The sequence below is a fragment of the Caloenas nicobarica genome, chromosome 11 (genome assembly GCF_036013445.1).
Source record: "Caloenas nicobarica isolate bCalNic1 chromosome 11, bCalNic1.hap1, whole genome shotgun sequence".
Classification (NCBI taxonomy): Eukaryota; Metazoa; Chordata; class Aves; order Columbiformes; family Columbidae; genus Caloenas; species Caloenas nicobarica.
In genome coordinates, this window is record NC_088255.1 from 23,139,087 (window position 1) to 23,158,558 (window position 19,472).

At 46.3% G+C, this 19,472-nt stretch overlaps 1 protein-coding gene and 1 long non-coding RNA gene across 4 annotated transcripts in view; one reads left to right on the forward strand and one right to left on the reverse strand.

Moving 5' to 3' along the window:
• FGD5 (FYVE, RhoGEF and PH domain containing 5) overlaps positions 1-10,927 on the reverse strand; it is an 87,760-nt gene extending 76,833 nt beyond the window's left edge. For both annotated transcript variants that reach the window (XR_010606794.1, XM_065642531.1), the window contains exon 1: positions 10,687-10,927. Coding sequence is in view for 1 of the 2 variants with exons in the window: in XM_065642531.1 (XP_065498603.1) it covers positions 10,687-10,699 (13 nt within the window). In the remaining variant the exon portion in view is untranslated. The remainder of the gene's footprint in view (positions 1-10,686) is intronic.
• The window catches only part of LOC135992995 (uncharacterized), a 146,984-nt gene that overhangs the window by 82,874 nt on the left and 44,638 nt on the right, over positions 1-19,472 (forward strand). The window lies entirely within an intron of this gene.

The following is a 19,472-nucleotide window of genomic DNA, read 5'->3' on the forward strand; positions in this document are numbered from 1 at the left end:
ACCCCTTGTAGGTACCGTCTTCTGGGAACATCAGAATATGATTTAAGAAAGTGAATTATCTTGTAAAATAATGCTAGTTGGGGTCTCTAAGCTACTTATAGTGGAAGTGCTGACACACGTGTAGAGGAATTCAAGCAGGCTGACAATAAACTAGATTGAAGCTAGATTGATCAAGTCATATATGGGCATTTTACTCACAATGCAGTTTACATGCCACAGCCACTTCTAGCTGCCTTGGTCCTGAAATTACTATTCTTTAAATAAATAAATGAAATGCTGTATGGCTGCATAAATAGGAAACAATAGGGATCCTCCCTCATGAGATTTTAGATGAGATGAAATATGTGGTGTGAGAAGCCAGCGCACCAAATGTTTACAGATGGTAATAAGTAAAGAGAAGGAGTTTGCTCTTACTAATGTTTCCTGGCCATCAATAGGTAATTACATGGTTAATCAATCGGAAATCTATAATTCTTTTTATAACTTTAATTAACACTTTTTGTTGGGAAAAGGGGAGCTCTCCATTATAAGGAAAAGCACAGGACGAACTTTCACCATGAGAGAGATGGGAACAATTCTTTGTGCAAAATCTTCATACCCTAGACAGAGGAAAAAAAGGGAACAGCATCTCAAAAGACACTGTTTGGGACATGGTACCTATACGAAATCCTGTCCTAAATCACCGTGTAACTTTCAGGAAGCATAGCTGCCGTGCTGTTATATTTTGAGTATTTTGAAATGCGGAGTTTTGATGTCTGGAAGTGAAGACAATTCAAATTCAGCTGTGCACCATACTGGGAATAAAGTAATACTGAATGCAAACTGCTTTAAAACGATTCTCCAGTTGTCCTGATACTTGGTGTTATGGTACTTGAGTACTGGAGTAATTTGTATTGAACTAATACCGGCATATTTGTTTGGTTAGACTCTGGGAGATTGGAGACTTCTTCCAATACTCAGATACTGACAGTTTGGCATTCTGATATAGTCACAAAACAGCCTTTCTAGAATTATGAGACACCAGAGAGATTTCATCTAAGTTAAAAACTGAGTCAGTGATCTCAGCTCAGCCCAGGAGTGAAAAGTCTGTTCTTACCAGGTGCTTACAGAATCACAGAATCACAGAATGTTAGGGATTGGAAGGGACCTCGAAAGATCATCCAGTCCAACCCCCCGCCGGAGCAGGAGCACCCAGATGAGGTTACACAGAAGGTGTCCAGGCGGGTTTGAATGTCTGCAGAGAAGGAGACTCCACAACCTCCCCGGGCAGCCTGGGCCAGTGTTCCGTCACCCTCACTGAGAAGAAGTTTCTTCTCAAATTTAAGTGGAACCTCTTGTGTTCCAGCTTGAATACTGATTAAGAATTATTCTGTATCTGGGCTGTTATCTGATCCAGCTTCATGTGCAGGAGGCTCAAAACAGCTTGTGGAAAAGGAGGCAGAGGGAGCTGCATGTGCTCCTCACGCAGCATTGCTGCTGTGCGCTGCGGGGCGTCTGTTACTGTCTGATTACGTTTAGCCTGGAGGAGACCGAGGGGAGACCTCATCGCAGCTGGAGCTTCCTCACAAGGGAGGAGGAGCAGGCGCCAAACTCTTCTTTTTAGAGACCAGTGACAGAACCCAGGGAATGGCAGGAAGATGTGCCAGGGAGGGTCAGTTGGACATGAGGAAAAGGTTCTTCACCCAGAGGTGCTGGACACTGAACAGGCTCCCCAGGGAGGTGTCCCGGCCCCAACCTGACAGTGTTCAGGAAGAGACTGGACAACGTCCTCAGACGCACGGGGTGACCTGTGGGGTGTCCTGTGCAGGGACAGCAGTTGGACTCCATGATCCTGGTGGGTCCTTCCAGCTCCAGGACATTCTATGATTCTACAATTCTATTGAAATCACAGAATGGGTAGATAACTTTTTCCCTCCAGATTATTTCAGAAACGTGCCCAACCCTTCCCCGTTGCTGAAGCAGCGTTGCTTCGGTTGCCGCCAGCAGCAAGTCTGCAGCAGTCGAAGGCTGAAAACAGTTGCCAGTTAAAAAATGGGGAGGGAATAGAGGTGGGTTGAGTATGTTGTAAGCCTGGCTTCCCAGCCACATCCACCTTTCAGAATTTTAAATGTTACTGCAACAACTGAACATCCTAAACTAACTTTCTGATAGTAAAATGCATGAAATTCTTATTAGCTACAACTGAGTCCTTACACCTTTCCTACCAGAAATCGGCAATGGACCCCTTACCACCATGGCAAGGCATTTTTAGGACTAACTCCAAGGAAGAAATACCCCTTTGGAGGTATTAGATCGCTCCCACAGTGTCTGGCTTTTCCTAGGAACGCCTGTCCAACAGCGGGACACATCTCCATCCCTGGGAATCCCTGGGATAGGACAAGGCTGGAGCACAGTCTCTGCATTCTCATCCTTGTTCTTGTCAGATGGAGTGTCTGTACGGACACACTGAGTAATGAGAAAAAGACTGGACTGTAGAGAATGCCAGGATCTCCCAAGCTTTGTCGTATAAACAAATTGAAAATAAAATAAGGTAATGAACTCATTTCCTTTATGCAGACATCCACTTAAAATACAGCTTAAACACAGTTAACCACTTTCTCTCCAGTGACAGTTTTCTACAGAAAATGAATCCAAGTAATCTTGAGTTTTCCCTTCTGCTACCTTCAGTAACATTGCTAGTGGAAGAGAACTTATGGTAATGGACCCTGTTCATATTGAGTTGGTGCAAAAGGAATTGTGGTTTTTGCATTGTTGAAATTTGCCATTTGATATTGGAATACATTCTTAAATGTAGTGATGTGATACATCCCTTTAACGCGCTTTTCTCGCTTTTTGGTTTTTTGCTAGTGACTTAGTACTTGCTGTTTGTATTTATTTTAGACTATGGAAATGATGTTAGACAAAAGGCAAATTCGAACGATTTTCTTACTCAAGTTCAAAATGGGTCGTAAAGCAGCGGAGACAACTCACAACATCAACAACACATTTGGCCCAGGAGCTGCTAATGCATGTACAGCGCAGCGGTGGTTCAAGAAGTTTCCCAAAGGAGATGAGAGCCTTGAAGATGAGGAGCCATCAGAAGGTGACAACGACCACTTGAGAGCAATCATCCAAGCTGATCCTCTTACAACTATACCAGAAGTTGCCGAAAAGCTGAGCATCAAACATTTTATGGTTGTTTGGCATTTGAAGCAAATTGGAAAGGTGAAAAAGCTAGATAAGTGGATAAGTGTCATCTTCTATGCAACAACAATGAACCATTTCTCGATTGGATTGTGACGTGCAATGAAAAGTGGATTTTATACGACAAACAGTGATGACCAGCTCAGTGGTTGGACGGAGAAGAACCTCCAGAGCACTTCCCAAAGCCAAACGTGCACCAAAAAAAGGTCATGGTCACTGTTTGGTGCTCTGCTGCCAGTGTGATCCACTACAGCTTTCTGAATGCCAGTGAAACAGTCACATCTGAGAAGTACGCTCAGCAAATTGATGAGATGCACTGAAAACTGCGTCACCTACAGCCGGCATCGGTCAACAGAAAGGGCCCAGTTCTTCTCCACAACAACACCTGACCACACATTGCACAACCAACGCTTCAAAAGTTGCACAAATTGGGCTACGACGTTTTGCCTTATCTGCCATATTCCCGACCTCTCGCCACCCGACTGCCCCTTCTTCAAGCATCTTGGCAACTCTTTGCAGGGAGAACACTTCCACAAACAGCAGGATGCAGAAACTGCTTTCTAAGAGTTTGTTGAATCCCAAAGCATGGATTTCTATGCTACAGGAACAAACAAACTTATTTTTTGTTGGCAAAACTGTGTTGGTTGTAATGGTTTCTATTTTGATTAATAAAGATGTGTTGGAGCCTAGTTATTATGATTTAAAATTCATGGTCCAAAACCGCAATTACTTTTGCACCAGCCTAATAGCATGGTAATAATAGGCATTGTGAAGTCCTACTCTAACCCACTTGTGCCAGCTGCTGGTCACTGCTGATTACTTTGATAGTCTTTTCGTAAGCATTCTGTGTGTTGATCTTCCCTTTCACCAGGCTCCTTAAACTTTTTTTTTTTTTTTTTTGGGTGGGGGAGGCAGTGGGAGGAGTACGAGTGTTTGTTTAAAAAATAACCCAAACAATTAGTGAAAACAAAGCACCACTGTTTGCCTTTTATCAGGACAATTTCATTTTGCTTCAATTTCTGCTTCCTTTGCTGTCTGAGCCACTTGAAAGGTTCTGGCTGTAACTTCTAAATGGACACAAAACAACACTGCACCATAAGGAATGTGTATGTTCACAAATAAGCGTGCATGTTTATTTTGGGATGTGTTTTATGTTGGAGGGAGACACACCCACCTTGTGCTTAAAAGGAAACTCTTGGGGAATAGGAATTTCTTTAGCCTGCTCCTCCCCTTATTGTTCGAAGCTTCCTTGTGCTGACAAGGACGGGGCTCCCGCGCCCTGCCCACCTTCCTCAGCAAACCGCCTTTCAGCTGGTGGCACTCCTGCCGCAGCCTGCGTGAAATTACTTTCCTCTCCTCCAAGTTTCTAAGCTGCGAGCTGTAGCCTGGCAGCTCTCCTGGGATGGTAACCAACCCATCTGGCCTTCCCTATTCAGGTGTTTCTTTGAAACAAGAAACATTTTGTAGTGGTGTATTGCCTGGAACACTGCAGCTACCCACTTTCAAATGTTCTCCAGATCTAGGAATTAGCCTACAATTTAATGAAGACGTATAAGGGACCATATCTACCAACACCACTACCCCATCATCAAGGAGCTGGTTTTGGGGTGAAGACCTAATGAAACATTGAGGTTTCACATTTGCAGGGGTATTTGTAGTCGTGTCCCAGGCCCATGGTCTCTGATGGTGGCCAAGGAAATGACTTAGCTCCACAGTGCAGATACTAGTGCCAGCCTTGGCTGGTGCTACAGTCCAGTTCGGGCATCTTAAGATGATGAAAGTAGCTTTTTCTGATCAACAAACTTTGTGGACCTGTGGGTTTTTTCATGCCTTTGGCATTACTTGAACTCAGCCATTAAAATGAGAGGTTGAGGACAGAAATGCACTGCATAGTTCAGGGATCTGCAGAGCTTCTGGATGGAAGTGACAGTGGAGGTGCAGGGACCACATTGCAACAGTGGGATGAGACCTCACCAAACCTAGAATGCCAGTAGAAGGCAGCGCACCCAAGTCCTGTCTGTCACTGCTTCAGCCCAGAAAGAAATCCACAGATGGAAATTGCCTGAGAAGCAGGAGGTAGAGGGAGAATATCCAGACAAGGGCATCAGAAAGTGTTGTTCAGCTCTGATCAGGAGCTGTATCATTTCAGTTGGCTACGTTGAAATAAAGTTAAAGCTTATCTTCTAGAAGGCTTTGGTCTGAAGTCAGCAAACAGTGGACTATATACCTTAGTATCATCCTTATCTTAGTCCTGTAATGAATTGCTCATTTTTAAAAGAAAGCCCTTATTTCCAGTTAGTGCTGCCTGGCTTCTATCTCCAGCTTTTATCTCCAGTATTTGTTATTGTTTCTTCCACTGGGTTAAAGACCCTTTTATTATTTGGTATTTCTCTAGGGGATACATATACTTACCTACAGCTATGTCTTAGTACATTCTTCTTTTTGGTAAACTGAACAAATTAACTCATTAAATCTTTGCAGTTGGACAATTTTGCCTTTCCTGAAGTTTCTTCTTTTGGATTTTTTCTGAACCTTTTCCTATGGCCCCTACAAAATACATGAGGCAGCCCTATGGGAAGAATTCCTCGGTGAGTACTGATGATGCTGTCTGCAGAGTTCAGTACTTGTTCAGATCCAGTTCTCACTGCTCCATTAGCTTGTTACTGGATCATGTGGACTTGCCCATTATAACCTCTAAATTGTTCCCAAGGCTGCCTTGCGTGTTCATTTTCTCTAAACTGATAACTTTATAATATGCATTAAGTGTAGTTTGAATGGATCCAACTTAATGATCCAGATCAGTTTATATAACTGCCCCACCTGCTTTTGTAATTACCCTTTCACCAATCTTTGCATCAGTAAGTGAACTTTGTAATCTGAAACTTTTCTTTTTGCTTTTTTACCAAAGAAAATGTCGGACAGTATCAACATAATCCTGGTGCCAGCCCTACGCATACCACCATCTGATAATGTTAACTACTACAGAGATTTGCTACTGCCAGTTAGCCAGTCCTCAGTCTAATTAACCCAGACTTCATTTCTGTCATATAAATGCTTTTCTCTTAAATCAGAATGCGCTACTAAAATACTACACAGACATCAGTGTATGTCTTTGCATCTATACAGTTGCCTTTATCAAGTAAATCTGTAACTTCTTCCAAAGACTGGGATCGAATTCCCCATTTGAAGCAAGCGAAGTCCTACTATTGAGGAAATGCGAATAAGCAACCTTAAGAATAGCAGTAAATACAGAAATTCACTTACATGTCACTTGCTGAAACACTATTACATAGAAATTATTTGGACCAGGAGAGATAAAAGTTATTTCAGGGTAGTATTTCTGTTTGTAAGCTAGGCAAGGACACGAACCAACAAAGCACTTGCCGTAATACAGCAGCCGTGGTGCTCACGCTCCCTCTCCCATCAGAGCGTGAGCACGTGTCTAAGAGCTCACAGCGGTGACAAAAGCCACGTGTGCTGCGCAAACCCAGAGCCTTGTGGGACCGGCGTGACTGCGCTGAACACGCACGGGAGAACTTTACACAGCTCAGCTACCAAAACAACACCAAGTTCTTACAAAGCAGGACAGAGAAGAAATTCTGTACCTGTGTCTGTCTCTGCTTGTCCAATACATGGGTTTGTATTTTGACTGTGGTGCTTACTCCTTAGAGAAGAAATTGTTCTGAGAGAATGGTAGACAGAGCTTGGTATCAAAATAGCACATGGAGCTTTGCTGTACGTGAAATGAACAGCTCTTCTGGATGGATGAACACTGGGTTTGGACCTGGCCAGAACGTGGGCATCCATCACTATAGTAATGCTGCCAGGAATGTATGGCAGCCAAGCACAGTGTCTTAAAACTCATTCATTACATTTCCAGCACAGGAAGCTGTAGGTTCTAACCTGTAATTACAATTCTGCCAGCTGTTGAAGCCAGGCAGTGAGGGTGAGTTTAAGCTGCCTATGTAGATAAGCCGTTTTAATGTCATTCTGAATTAAGTACCCAGCATAAGCTCTGTAACCTGCTTCAATATGTTGGAGGTTGAACAGATGAGGTACCATGATTTACAAGGAAAGTACAATCCTATTGAGGGGTTCAACTCATAAGGCACCAGTGCTGTCACTGATAGGACCCCAAGATGTACTGTAAATAACCAAGTTGTCGTTAATTTTGCAACATGCACTGCAAAAGTAGTTCTCTTTGTTTTACAGCATGTGAATGCATCACTTATTCACGCTGCTGGAGAAAAGTTTGAAATGACAAGTCACATAAGAAATGAAAATAGAGTTGCATGAGAGTCACTTGAAATGGAAAAGGTATTTAGACTAGGATTTCTAATGATGTAGGAGTGCAGATCTCCCTTTCAAATGGGACCTCAGTCCACATTTGGCTATCAGCTTCCACTTGGACTTGAACAGGAATTAGATACTTGTTTTCTGAATATGGGGGCTTTAGGCACTTGATCTGAGGTCCTGTTCAAAGCCAGCAGGTCGTTGGCTCCTGAATGCCTCAGACACTTATGAAAATGGTATTTCAGCTTTTGCATAAGTCTGATACTTTTGAAAAACATCCACCCTCTTTTATCAGTGTATATTCTTCAAATGTGTGAGCTGAAGTCCTCTATATAGCAAGAAGGTTCCACTAATGTGAAGACAGACCTATAGTCAGTAGTAACTATCCCATGGGAATTTTGTCTTCTTACAAATCTTAACTGAAATATTAACAGCTGGGCTGTCAGAGCACATCCACTCTGCAGAAATAAAGTGCTGTTCTGTACAGTTACTGGAATCCATCGCTATGATTAGATCAATGCATTATGACTCTGGGATATCAGATCAATAGCTTACAAACTTCTCTTACTACACAACTTTATTGCAGTCATCTGTAAATAAAATACAACAGCATAACATCTCACAGAGAAACACTGCTAGGGAAGGGGAAAAATCTAAAGGCAATGTAATCTGAAAAAGATTAATTCAAACACCAAAACATCTTGATCCTGAAAATTCTGCAGCATTTTCCCTGTCTCTAGTAGACTGTACGTACAAGTCTTGGTAGGGCTGGGGGGCTTGACTACGAAAAATCACATATATGTGACAATTAAATAATCTTGCTTCTAAACTACTGGCATATCTTTCTTTTTAATGTAACTATAAGTGTTTGTGATGTTTCCAATTTTGCTGTGATTTCACAACAGAAGTTCACACTGCAGCAGGCAGTTTATATTCACCTGTTGTTCCATATATTGCTTCCTAGAAAATGTTGGTTTAAATTCTCTGACAGGTACCTATGGCAGCTTTTCTTATATCACTTTCAGTAGCATCTTAAAGAATATGTAATCTGCTTACACCTCTGCACAATCTGGAGTCTGACATGTACATTGTTCTATGGGCAGCGTCATTTCAGCGCCTGGCAAACCAATTGGTGCTCGGGGCTGGAGGTCCGTGTGCGGGGCTGGGAGATGTCTTGTCTGTTAGCACAGATTTCCTGTGACCCTGGGGGGATCGTTCTGTCTTTCATATCAGTTCCACATCTCTGAGGATAATCCATATCTCCCTTCCTGTTTTCTGTCTGTCGTTATTCTGACTTATGTGGGATCAAGGCTGCCATATCTGCCTGCACATCCGACTGATTCCTGGTGCTGTGCATCACTTACTGCAACACAGAGATCACTAACGCTGGTCCCTGGTTGTGGCACTCTGTGAATCCCCCTCTCCTTCTGATTCAGTAGGAAGTTCTGCTCTGCACTGATGGGAGAGACGTTCCTTGCATTGTGTGAATGTACAAAACAAAGGCTGAGAAGGGATATGAGCACTCTATAAATACAACCTGGAGGTAAACACCAGAGGAGGAAAAGAACTATTTTTAAGCAAAAGGACAATGTAATCACAAGAATAAATGGCAATGAATCTGGTCTGGAAACTAGAAGATCTAGCAGTGGTAAGAGGTTCTCAGTTTTGTGAGAGGAATAGCAGGCAAGCTGTGTAAAAGGCTTTGGTTTAAGATATAATTTGACGAATTAATAGGAGGAGTAATATGACCTTGTGTTCTATAACAATGGGTACTGCTTTTGGTACTGAAGATAGTCCCATTCAGTCCTACATTCCCCCCCGCCCCCCCCCCCCCCCCCCCCGCCAAAAAAACCCTGCTAATAATGTTTAAGTCTTTACAAATGGATACACCTGATATTCCTTACACTGCACTTCCACTGACAACAGGATCAGATTAGAGCTGGTCTGTTTTAGATAACAGAGAGATGAAGAAAGAGAGCTTGGAGCATCAGAGCTAAAGCAATTTTTGGCTGGCTCACTTAACTTCCAAATGAGGTTGTCGCCTGGGAGGGACAGAGTCCGGTCCAGACAGGATCAGAAAATAGAATGGAAATGTCCCCACCTTTGGGGTAGGAGAGTGTCTCACTTCCCTGTTCCAAGGGGAAAGAGAACCTTTTGCTTTAAATTCAGAGGAGTGGTACAACATGCTGATACAACGGCAGAGGGCTGGGTTTGACCTAAAAGATCCTTTCCAATCCTATGTTCCTGTGCTTTGGCAAACAATGATTCACAGTTTCCCAACACATGACAGTTATAGGGCAGGGTATCTAGCAGTGAAATGTCTGGGCTTCAGGATGTACCCGTGCAAGTGAGGTGCCCAGCAACGTTCACCTTCTGGAACAAGGACGGGGAAATTTTAAGGCTAACACAAAAGGACTGTTTCTCTTCCTCTTTAATTATAGATGCAGCAGTAGACTTTTCTAAACAACTCCAGAGTTAGTAATAATTGTTTCCTAGATTGTTACTTTTTTTTTTTTGCATGTGCATCATCCCTGAAAATCAGAAAATGTTGGTGGAGAATTTAAAGTTTGCCCTAATTTTCCAGTGACTTATTTTAATGTTTAATTGTTGAATGTCTTGTCTTTAATATCTGTTCCCTTCTCATCCTGTCTCTTTTACCTTCTCAGTCGCCATCAAGGGAAAATTCTGGGAAGTTAACGGAAGGAGGAAAGGTTTGGGTTTGCCTTAGAGAGAAAATTCTGCAAAAAAGCACTACCTTTCAGAAAGAAAGTCACAGCAGATTTCCTAGGAGCTTTGTGAGGGGTTAAATGTGTCCGAGGGAAGAGCGGGTGCAGACCCGCGTCGTTCAGCGGGTCAGCCCTCCCGCTCTGCCGGTCGGGTTGTCTCGGACCCCCCCGTCTCGCCCGCCCTTGCTGCTTCCCCTGGTCCCGGCGGGCCGCACAGCCCCCGGGAGCCGCTCAGCACCCGCGGGGCTGCGGGCCGGGGAGGGCCAGCCCTGGACCGAGGGTGGCCGGAGGAGGGGTGCCAGCCCCGGGGGCCGCGGCCCCGGAGGAGGGATGCCGGGCCGGGCCGGGGAGCCCAAGCCCCGGAGGAGCAGCGCCCGGACGGGGTTGCCGTCCCGGGGGTATCGGCCCCGCAAGCGGGGTGTGCCGGCCCCGGGCAAAAGATGTCTGGAGGCGGAGACCCGTCTCGGAGGACGCGCGCACTTACCGGCCTTGTTCATCTTCCACCCAACTTCTCTCGCTGGCTGCCCCGGGCGCTCAGAGCATGGTCCCGGGGGGCCGCCGCCGCCTTCGCCCCTCGCGGGCGCGCCCGGCCCTGCAGCCCCTCCGGGGGCACGGGAGCGCAGGCGGGGCAGCCGCACCCGGCGCGGCGGGCTGGGCAGGCGGCGGTGCCGGCTCGGGGGCGGTCAGCGCGGCGCCTCCGCCCAGCCCGCGCGGCCCGTCGGGGGGCGGTGGCGGCGGCCGGGGCCCCGCTCGGCCCGCGGCGCTGGGCCGGGCGGGGCGGGCCGGGCAGCCCCCGCCGCGGACGAGCCCGCTGGCTCCCGCGGGGCCAGGGAACGCGGCGCGGGTGCCCAAGGGCGCGAACATTTAAAGGCGCAGCGGGTTCCCTCTCGTTCGTCCCCCGCTCCCTGTCCGCCGCCCTTGCTCCCCCCTCTGCACCCTCCTTGCTTCCCGTCCTGCCGTGCCCCTTCCCGCCTTCTCCCCTCCCTCCATATCTCCTCCATCCCCGCTCCCTCCCGCCACCCGCTCCATCTGTCCTTTCCCCCTTCATCCCTTCCATTTGTTTCCCCATCTTCATCCTTTTCCTACCGTCCATCCTTCCCTCCTCTCCATGCTTTCCCCTCCTCCATCCATCCTCCCCAGTCCGTTCACCCCCCCCCTCCCCGCTGCATTCCTCCGCGGGACACGATTGTCCCCTCTTAGGAACCCCTAAGGAACGAGGCTTGGGGAAGCCCCCGGCCCAGCCCCGCCCCGCACCCGGGCGTTTTTCGCTGGCCCGGAGCATCCCTGCGGAGCCGACAGCACCTGCTGCTGGAAGCGGTGTCTGAGCGCAGGGAAGCACCGGGCGGCCCTTGTGCACAAACCACGCTTGCTCAGAGCAGTTGCAGACAGCTCCAGGCTGCTGTCTTTTCCCCTCTCCCATAAACCAGCTCCTGACTCAACAAAGTTAACACAGGCATCCTGTGGCTGGGCCTTTCCCCGTGTTTGCAAGCTGGCAGCAGCACTAACCCCCCCCAGACAAGGGCGGGTTGCACCCTTCCTCTCAGTGGAGGCGCGACAGAGCCCTACTGGCCTTCGCTGTGGCTCAGGTGTTGCTGGTGCAAGACGACAACTCTGCAAAGTTCCCTCTCCTGGCAAAGAAACCCCAGAGTCAGGGGCCATCCCTCCCCAGGGCAGGACATCCCAGAGCCCTGCATTCCAGCAAGTTCAGGAGGTGAAGAAGCAGCATGTTGTACCTGCCTGGTGTTGGGACTGGGGTGTATGTGATGCAGTCAGGTCCTGCTTTGACATTTTGAATCCCACAGAAATCAGGACTATTGCTAACACTATCCAGAGTAACTTCATTTGAGATGCTGTTAGTCCTGCTTTTGCAAAGTACCGGATAACTAACATCATCCTGCTGGCAGATGCTCTGTAGCGTAGCCCAGGCTCTCACTGTGAGTGGAGTGCAGAGCACCTTGCACATCAGTGCGCAGACCTCAAAAGAGAGAAAGCAAGCAGTGAGAGAAATCAGGATTAAACCCTTCTTTCTGTGGGCTCGAGTCTCTCCCACTGAGGTTGGTGTCCAGGAAAGCAGGGTTCTGGTTCTCTAGGGACCCTGGCTGTATCACTGCACCTCTAAGCAAGTGTTTGCAGTGCTGTATGGTTTTGGAGACACATAAATTCACAGTAGCAACTCTCTCGTTACTACTCTGATAGACATGATGAAGAGATGGAAAGACCTATATATTCCCTCATAGCATAACATGCCTGGTGTGTGCCCTGGGGCATGGAATGAAATGGGTTTCCCTGGCCCACCTATGGCCAACGGGCATCTGGTCTTCTCCCATCTTCATGCGCTGGTCCCTGATTTATTCTTGCCACCCGCAGCATTGATGTCTGTGTCAATCAACATAAATAACTCATGTCAATAGAAAGCATCATCTGAAGCAGGTTCAGGAATACAGATTTAGGGTCTTCCAAAGTGTGGGGAAAAGTTTATGTGACACAATGGAAAAGAAAGCACAAGTTAAAAAAATCAAGCACAGTACGGTTGATTTTGTAAAATTTTCTTAAACATGTTTTCTAGGGGAATAACTTTTTAGCTAAGCAGCTTGATAATACTAATGCACAAAGGAAGGGGACAGCAGGAAGGAAAGAAACATGTTTTCATAGAATAACAGAGAGTGTGGGCTGCAGAATTTGGGGGTTTTCCTAATAGCCTGGAAAACATAGTCTAGGTAGCAAAGTTTTCTCATACGTAGCTACGTAATGGAAACATGTTGGCTAAGTATGTTAGTAGCAAAACAAAGCCTTTGTAAAAGAAATTGCAAATAGACCAGTTGGTCTTGTAGTTGCTGTACTATTTCTAATATGCACCTCACTCAAAATCCTTTTTGATCCGCTGTAGGGCAAAGAACTGTGAAACTTCATAGGCTTTGATCCAACCAACCAATTTGTGAAAAATTTCCTGGAAAAAGAATGGCTCTTTTCTCTCCTGGTTTTCTGTGAAAGCAGCTCAGCCCTCCAGCAGAACCCAGTACTGAGGGACAAGGGGACAGCTCGCGGTCGCTCGGGGCCTGGCCTGGGGCCGCTGCTGCCCGGGGTCGGTTCTGGAGCTGGCTCTGCGGAGGGTGAGGCTTCTCACCAGCTCCCGTCTGCCCGTCCCTCTTCTGCCTGCCGCCGGGTGCCAGGGCAGCTCCAGGAGCCACTGACCCTTCTATTCCATCAGACCCGATTGCTGTGAACTCTGAACTGGGTTGTGTTGGTTAAAAATGCAGCACATGCACTGCTACGAGATGCACTGCTACGAGATACCCTGCTGTTCACCAGGGAACGTGTTCTTGAGCAGTTCAGACTAATTTTGGGCCCCAAGGACTCTGCTACATGTGCAATTAAGCTACAATTTGGGTGCAATAAGGAAAAAGAAATAAACATTTGTGCAGTGATCACTATCTTAAAAAAATCAAAAGTATATTTAGTAAGCAAAAGGCTTATATTCTCTCTGTTGTCATTCTGAAAGACAATCCAGGGTATAATTTCCTGTACTGAAATGATGAAAAGCTTTAGGAGCTTTATAGCTAAATGCAAATAAGAACCATAGAAGAACTGCTTGAAATTTGTCAGTTTGTCCTCTAACCCTTTTCAAAAATAATGGAGAATGATCTATATTACAAGAATGGGAAGGAGAATGCAAGTTCAGGAGATGCTGAAGGGTCATATCAAAATTCTGCAGCCACTTCTGCAAGAATATTCTACAATGAAGAGTATTGAAGAGTGGAGGCCATACCGCATAAAACACTCCTGGCAGCAACAGAGGTCAGCACAGAGGAACCATCTTCCTCAGGGATAATCCATGACTTAATTGACTAGAATTGAAATCAACACATCTATTTTTGTTACTCAATTACTAAAATAAATGAAACATATGGGTTTTAGATAATTCCAGCTAGTTTTTAATAATAAGATTACTTTTAACAAAGCATTTCCTTCAAAACACAGCCAAACTATCCATTTAATAAGTCTAATGAATTTTAAAACCCAGGGGAACATCCTAGGCTTACAGGTCCCCATCCCGCAGATGTTTTAAATACATGCTTAAATCTAAGCAAGTGCATAATCTGTTTTAAGCAGGGCTACTCAGAGTACTTCAGTGCCCTGTTAGATCAGAGTTATCTGGCATGTTGTAGTTTTGTTTTTCATTGTTGTAACATAAACTAGTGACTCTGTTTATCATACTGCACTACCTGGGCATCCTGATGGTTACTTTAAGCCTCTTTCTGCTATTGCGTAGCGGTGTTCTCCAAGATGAGGCCTGCTTCATTATAAATGGTATGGCAGGGCATTTTTCATGATCTTTCACCCTGCTATCCCTTTTTCATTGGCATATATAGGTTTGGGTTTTAGGGGTTTCTTTACTGTTTTGGTGTCAGTGGCACCCAACTAAGAACACAGCATTGGGGAAGGAGGATTTTTCCCCCAAAATGACATTGAACTAAACTTCCTACTTCCTAGTAAGGACAGTTTCAGAAACCAACATAACCTTATAAATCTTTACATGCGTCTGGTCTTAGTTGCCTGAGAAATGACCTGTATTCATGTTATTTTGGTATTTCCTGGTGATTTCTAGCTGGTAGTGCCCGCGGGCAGCCACGGGACAGGGAGCGGTGGGTGAACAGTGCTCACCCCGTTGCTGAGCCAGCGAAGCCCCGCCTGGAGATCCACAGGGCTGCTGATCCCGTGTGCGTATCTCTGAACGGTGCCTGGCACATCTGAAAGGCTTCATGTATGGGGGAAAGGCTACTGTATTGGCATGGATCTGCTTTAACTTTATTGTGCATAGGCATTTCAATCATTCATGGGTAAGCTGATGCTGCATGTCACGAAAAGAGAAATCATTTACTAAAACAGGATGGAAGAAAATGAATACATGTTAATAACTACATGCATTCCTTGGGATGGCAGATAAAATTAAATGTAAAATGTGGGCAGCTTTGATGAGCTGAGTATAGTTATAGCCACCTATGTTGAATACTGGTAGGTAAACACTTTTTAGATATTTACCTTGTTGTGATGGAACAGCACTGGGGGCAGCTGTGACTGATGTCATTGCTGCCTGATGACCAGTTACTGTGTCTGTGGAACTCTGTGTATCCTGCAGGGACTGGTAGGTCATGTCTGCCTCACCTTCTTTTCGTTCCTCTCTGCTCAAAGCTGCCCCGGGGGGCCGGACAGCCTGGCCCTGCTGCCGGGAGCCCGAGGCCGCTGCCAGTTTGCTGCTGTGTTGGTGTTTCAGGTGCTTTGGCAGGAATTGTCTCAGGCCTGATGCACTGTAGCGTTCCAGGACCCTGCAGTCTGAAGTTAATGCTCTCTTGAGAGCTGTTGGTGGAGAAGGAAGATGAAGGACCATTCCTTGGATTAGATCTCAAAGATGAGTGGTGAACCCTTCTTTGGAAGAGAGAAATTCAAACAAATGTTGATTCTTTTGGGGACTGGTAGGAAATCCTTGACTGTCCGGGAGCCCATCGACTAGCTAAACTGAAAGTGTTCTAAAGTAAAGCTTGCTCATGTTGAAGTGGACAGCATTCTCTCCTCATATTGGTGTAATTCGCATACAAAGATAATCTCTTCCAATTTTTGAGCACCACTGTACCTTTTAACGATAGTTTGCTTGCTGCCTTCACTCTATATTTGTGCTCTTCTTTACATCAAAGCTGACAGCGAAGAACCTGTCAAACATACAGCACAGCCTTGGCCCTGAACAGTTTATATCCTAATCAAAGGCAAGAAAAGACAAGTGGAGACAAACACCAAGGGAACGGAGAGAAAAAGAAGGAGAGTTATAGGTGCAAGATGATGAATATTCTCTCCTGTACTAGCAGTTTGTTACTTTATAGCATATCTTTTTATCAGTTCCTATTTTTTGCAATAAGAGAAAAGGGATTACAATTACCAGTTATTCATGACTAGCACTGAAAACATGCTGTCCATTATCTAGTTAAGGGAGTTCATCACAGACTGCAAGAGAAAGCAGATTTTGGAGGATGATTGATGAGTACAGACCCTGGAATGCTTTAGGAGAGGGAGGCTGGAAGGACAGTGGATTCAGTTCGTGGGAGAACAGTCTGCGTTTGTATTCCTCACAAAGGAATACAACTGTGAAATACTCTAAATATGTCTTTGACTGCCACTTAATCAAATGAACAACTGATTGTTTCACTTCCCATTTTCAGTAAAGGGCCCCTAGCACGAGCATCAGTCCTCTCAGAAACGAGGTTTATGTGCTTCCTTTTGGGTTCATGGTGCCATCGAAGTTCCTCTGATGAATCAAGTCTCTGAGATTTCTATCGTTTTTATTAAAAAAGAATATTTGTAGGCAGTGGTACAAAATCTGAGAGCTTACACAGTGCCACGGTTGAGTCCACTCCTTCCTTTCAGCTGTGGAGATTTTATTCCCTTCTCAGCTGCCCAGATGCCTAATTCTTAAGCCCTTGCTCAGTTTTGGCCCATGTCTTACCCAGGCAAAGCTTCATTTAATGTGATTTAGCTCAGGCAAGGATGTGTCCAGAAACGTGTTTATCTTTACTCAGTAAGATGTGACAGTCCTGCACTTCAAAGCACTTGGTGCCCATATTTGCCATGTCAGTAGAGCTCTCCTGGCAGCAAACAGTGGAGTCCCTGAAAACAGACTTCTAGGGATTTACCTAATGCAGTTAGTCTTGTTTTTCTCCAGCCTTTCACAGCCTCTCAGATGCTGTCTGTTACATAAAGCACCAGCAGAAATAACATCACAAAGAATCAAATTGTGAGCTGGAAGCTGAAGGGTAGCAGATCTTGCTTCAGCCTTCACTCAAAGGGAGCAAGTGTGAGTGAGGAGCAATACCATTGAGGGTCGGACGTTATACAGGTGTAAAAGTGATGTCAGTGAAAGAAAAATTGGGCACTGAGTCAAAAGGGCTGAGACTTGGTGTAAACAAAGTCAACAGCAGTTCTGTCTTCACTGGGACAAGAGCTGAATGGAGGTCAGCAAACACCATTGCTAAATTTCATCTGAAAAAGAAGAGGAAAAGAAGCCCCAACCAGCTGGAGAAATTTTGACTGGTTTCCTGCATTTGATGGGACCATGAATTTGATACCCCCAATACACCCAAGTCTCCCTTGGCAGTGAATCACCAGTGAGAGAAAAACTTACAGCAGCAATGACTATTGCTACCTCTGAGCCTTGTTTTGAACCACAACAATTAATTACACACCTCATTTTTATCAGGACCATATGCTGGGTGCAGTGTGCTGTGTGAGAGGTACATATAGGGAGGAAGCAGAACACCCATTTCCTCCCAGTATTTGGGTTTGTTTTGGTCTGGCTCCAGTGTCAGTCTCGTTCCAGGCACCTTCCACCACAAGTCCTCCCGTCAGCTCTGCAGCCTGCTTGTCACTGGGGCTCTGTTGGCCAAGGTGGGTCCGGCTGCCCGGCCACTGGCCACAGTGCAGGGAACGTGGCTGCCCGGGCTGCCCGGCCGCTGGCCACAGTGCAGGGAACGTGGCTGCCCGGGCTGCCCGGCCGCTGGCCACAGTGCATGGTGGACTCAGCTGCCCGGGCTGCCCGGCCGCTGGCCACAGTGCAGGGAACGTGGCTGCCCGGGCTGCACGGCCACTGGCCACAGTGCAGGGAACGTGGCCGCTGGCCACAGTGCAGGGAACGTGGCTGCCTGGGCTGCACGGCCACTGGCCACAGTGCAGGGAACGTGGCCGCTGGCCACAGTGCAGGGAACGTGGCTGCCCGGGCTGCACGGCCGCTGGCCACAGCAGGGCTAGCAGCTGCTTCTCTATTTCCTGCCCAGGCATCTGCTGCCTGATTGGAAGAAAATCGTTCTTGAACCTTCTTCAAAACAGGAAACTTCTCCCTGCTTCCTGAGGTACAGGAACCGTCTCGCAGCAACCCCTGGACAAAGGAGGCTCCTGTTAACCCCTGGGGTGCCACAGCGGATGCAGTGGGAGCTCACAACTCCAGCCATAATCCGCCCTGAAGGCTGGGCAGCGCCTCTGTGCGCTGCTGCTCCCACCCCTCTGTGCCCATGCCTCGTTAAACAGCCTGGAGATTAATTAGCACATCATAATCCTATCTGTTGGAAGCATTTGTAAATACTTCTCATCTTCATGACTAAACACCAATCCTGTGTCAGCAACCTGTGGAACATAACTTTGCAATATTGTCCTTCCACTTTGGCATTGGAAAGGTGACTGAGCATGGCAATATTGTCACCCTCACCCTCTCATTTTTTTTTGCATAGTGTATCTTAAGACCATGTAATCAATTTTTTTTTTAATGACCACTTCTTCTATCCCACAAGTATTGTATGACTGAAAAATATTGACATCTCATGCTTTGCTCATTGAATAGTTTCCCACTTATGATCAGGCCTTCTTGAGAAGTGCAAAGTGAAGCTTTTGGAAAATCAGCTGTAGTTTGAATGCAGTCCATTGTAGTCCTGGAGAAAATACACGCATGCTCGTAATTGGCAGTTTGCATCATTGAAGGACCATTGCTAGCAGAGCCAGTGGAGCATAGCTGAAATGATGTTAACTTCTGTAATTCTGTGTTTGCACAGACAGTCAAAAATTTGCCTTTAAAGTTCAAGTTTGGTGAGTTCTTTTAAAAAAGTATGCGGGTCAGCTGTATCTGACAGGGGGTTAAAGTGCACCTCACAGAATAAAAGCAAATGCAATAGGTGAAAATAGTAAACAGCAATAAATCCTTGTTCTTATTTTTGGTTTTGGACATAAAGTTTGCCTGCCAGATCACCTTCGCACAGCCACAGAGCTGTCCCTGTCTGCTCCACCCATATAACGGAGCCGTTTGGGTGCCTGGGTGTTTTTCCTGTGTTGAGGCTCAGGGAAGCAGAGCAGTAGGACACAGCAGCGTTCAGAGGTTACCCCTGCGTTCAGCTCCTGCGAGCAGAGTGACAGAGGAGGGTCCCCTGGGCCACCGCATCTCCTGCCAGCCACGCCGTCCATCCCGGAATGGCCGCCTTCCACAGCTGGGCTCATTGTTGTGCATATGTCTGTAGCTACAGGAATCTGCTACTAGTGATCACAGGGGGAAGCTGTTGGTTCTTGTAGCTTGTGTCTGTTGTAACCCAGGCCACCCAAATGCTTTGCCAGTAGTGGAGAGAGGGGCCTTACAGCAGAAGAGTTTCTCATTTAGTTTCCTATGATTTTCATACACACAGAAGTGTGTCCTTTTGCTGCAAGTGACTTTTAAAGGGAGAAACAAAGTTTGCTGAGAGAAGCATT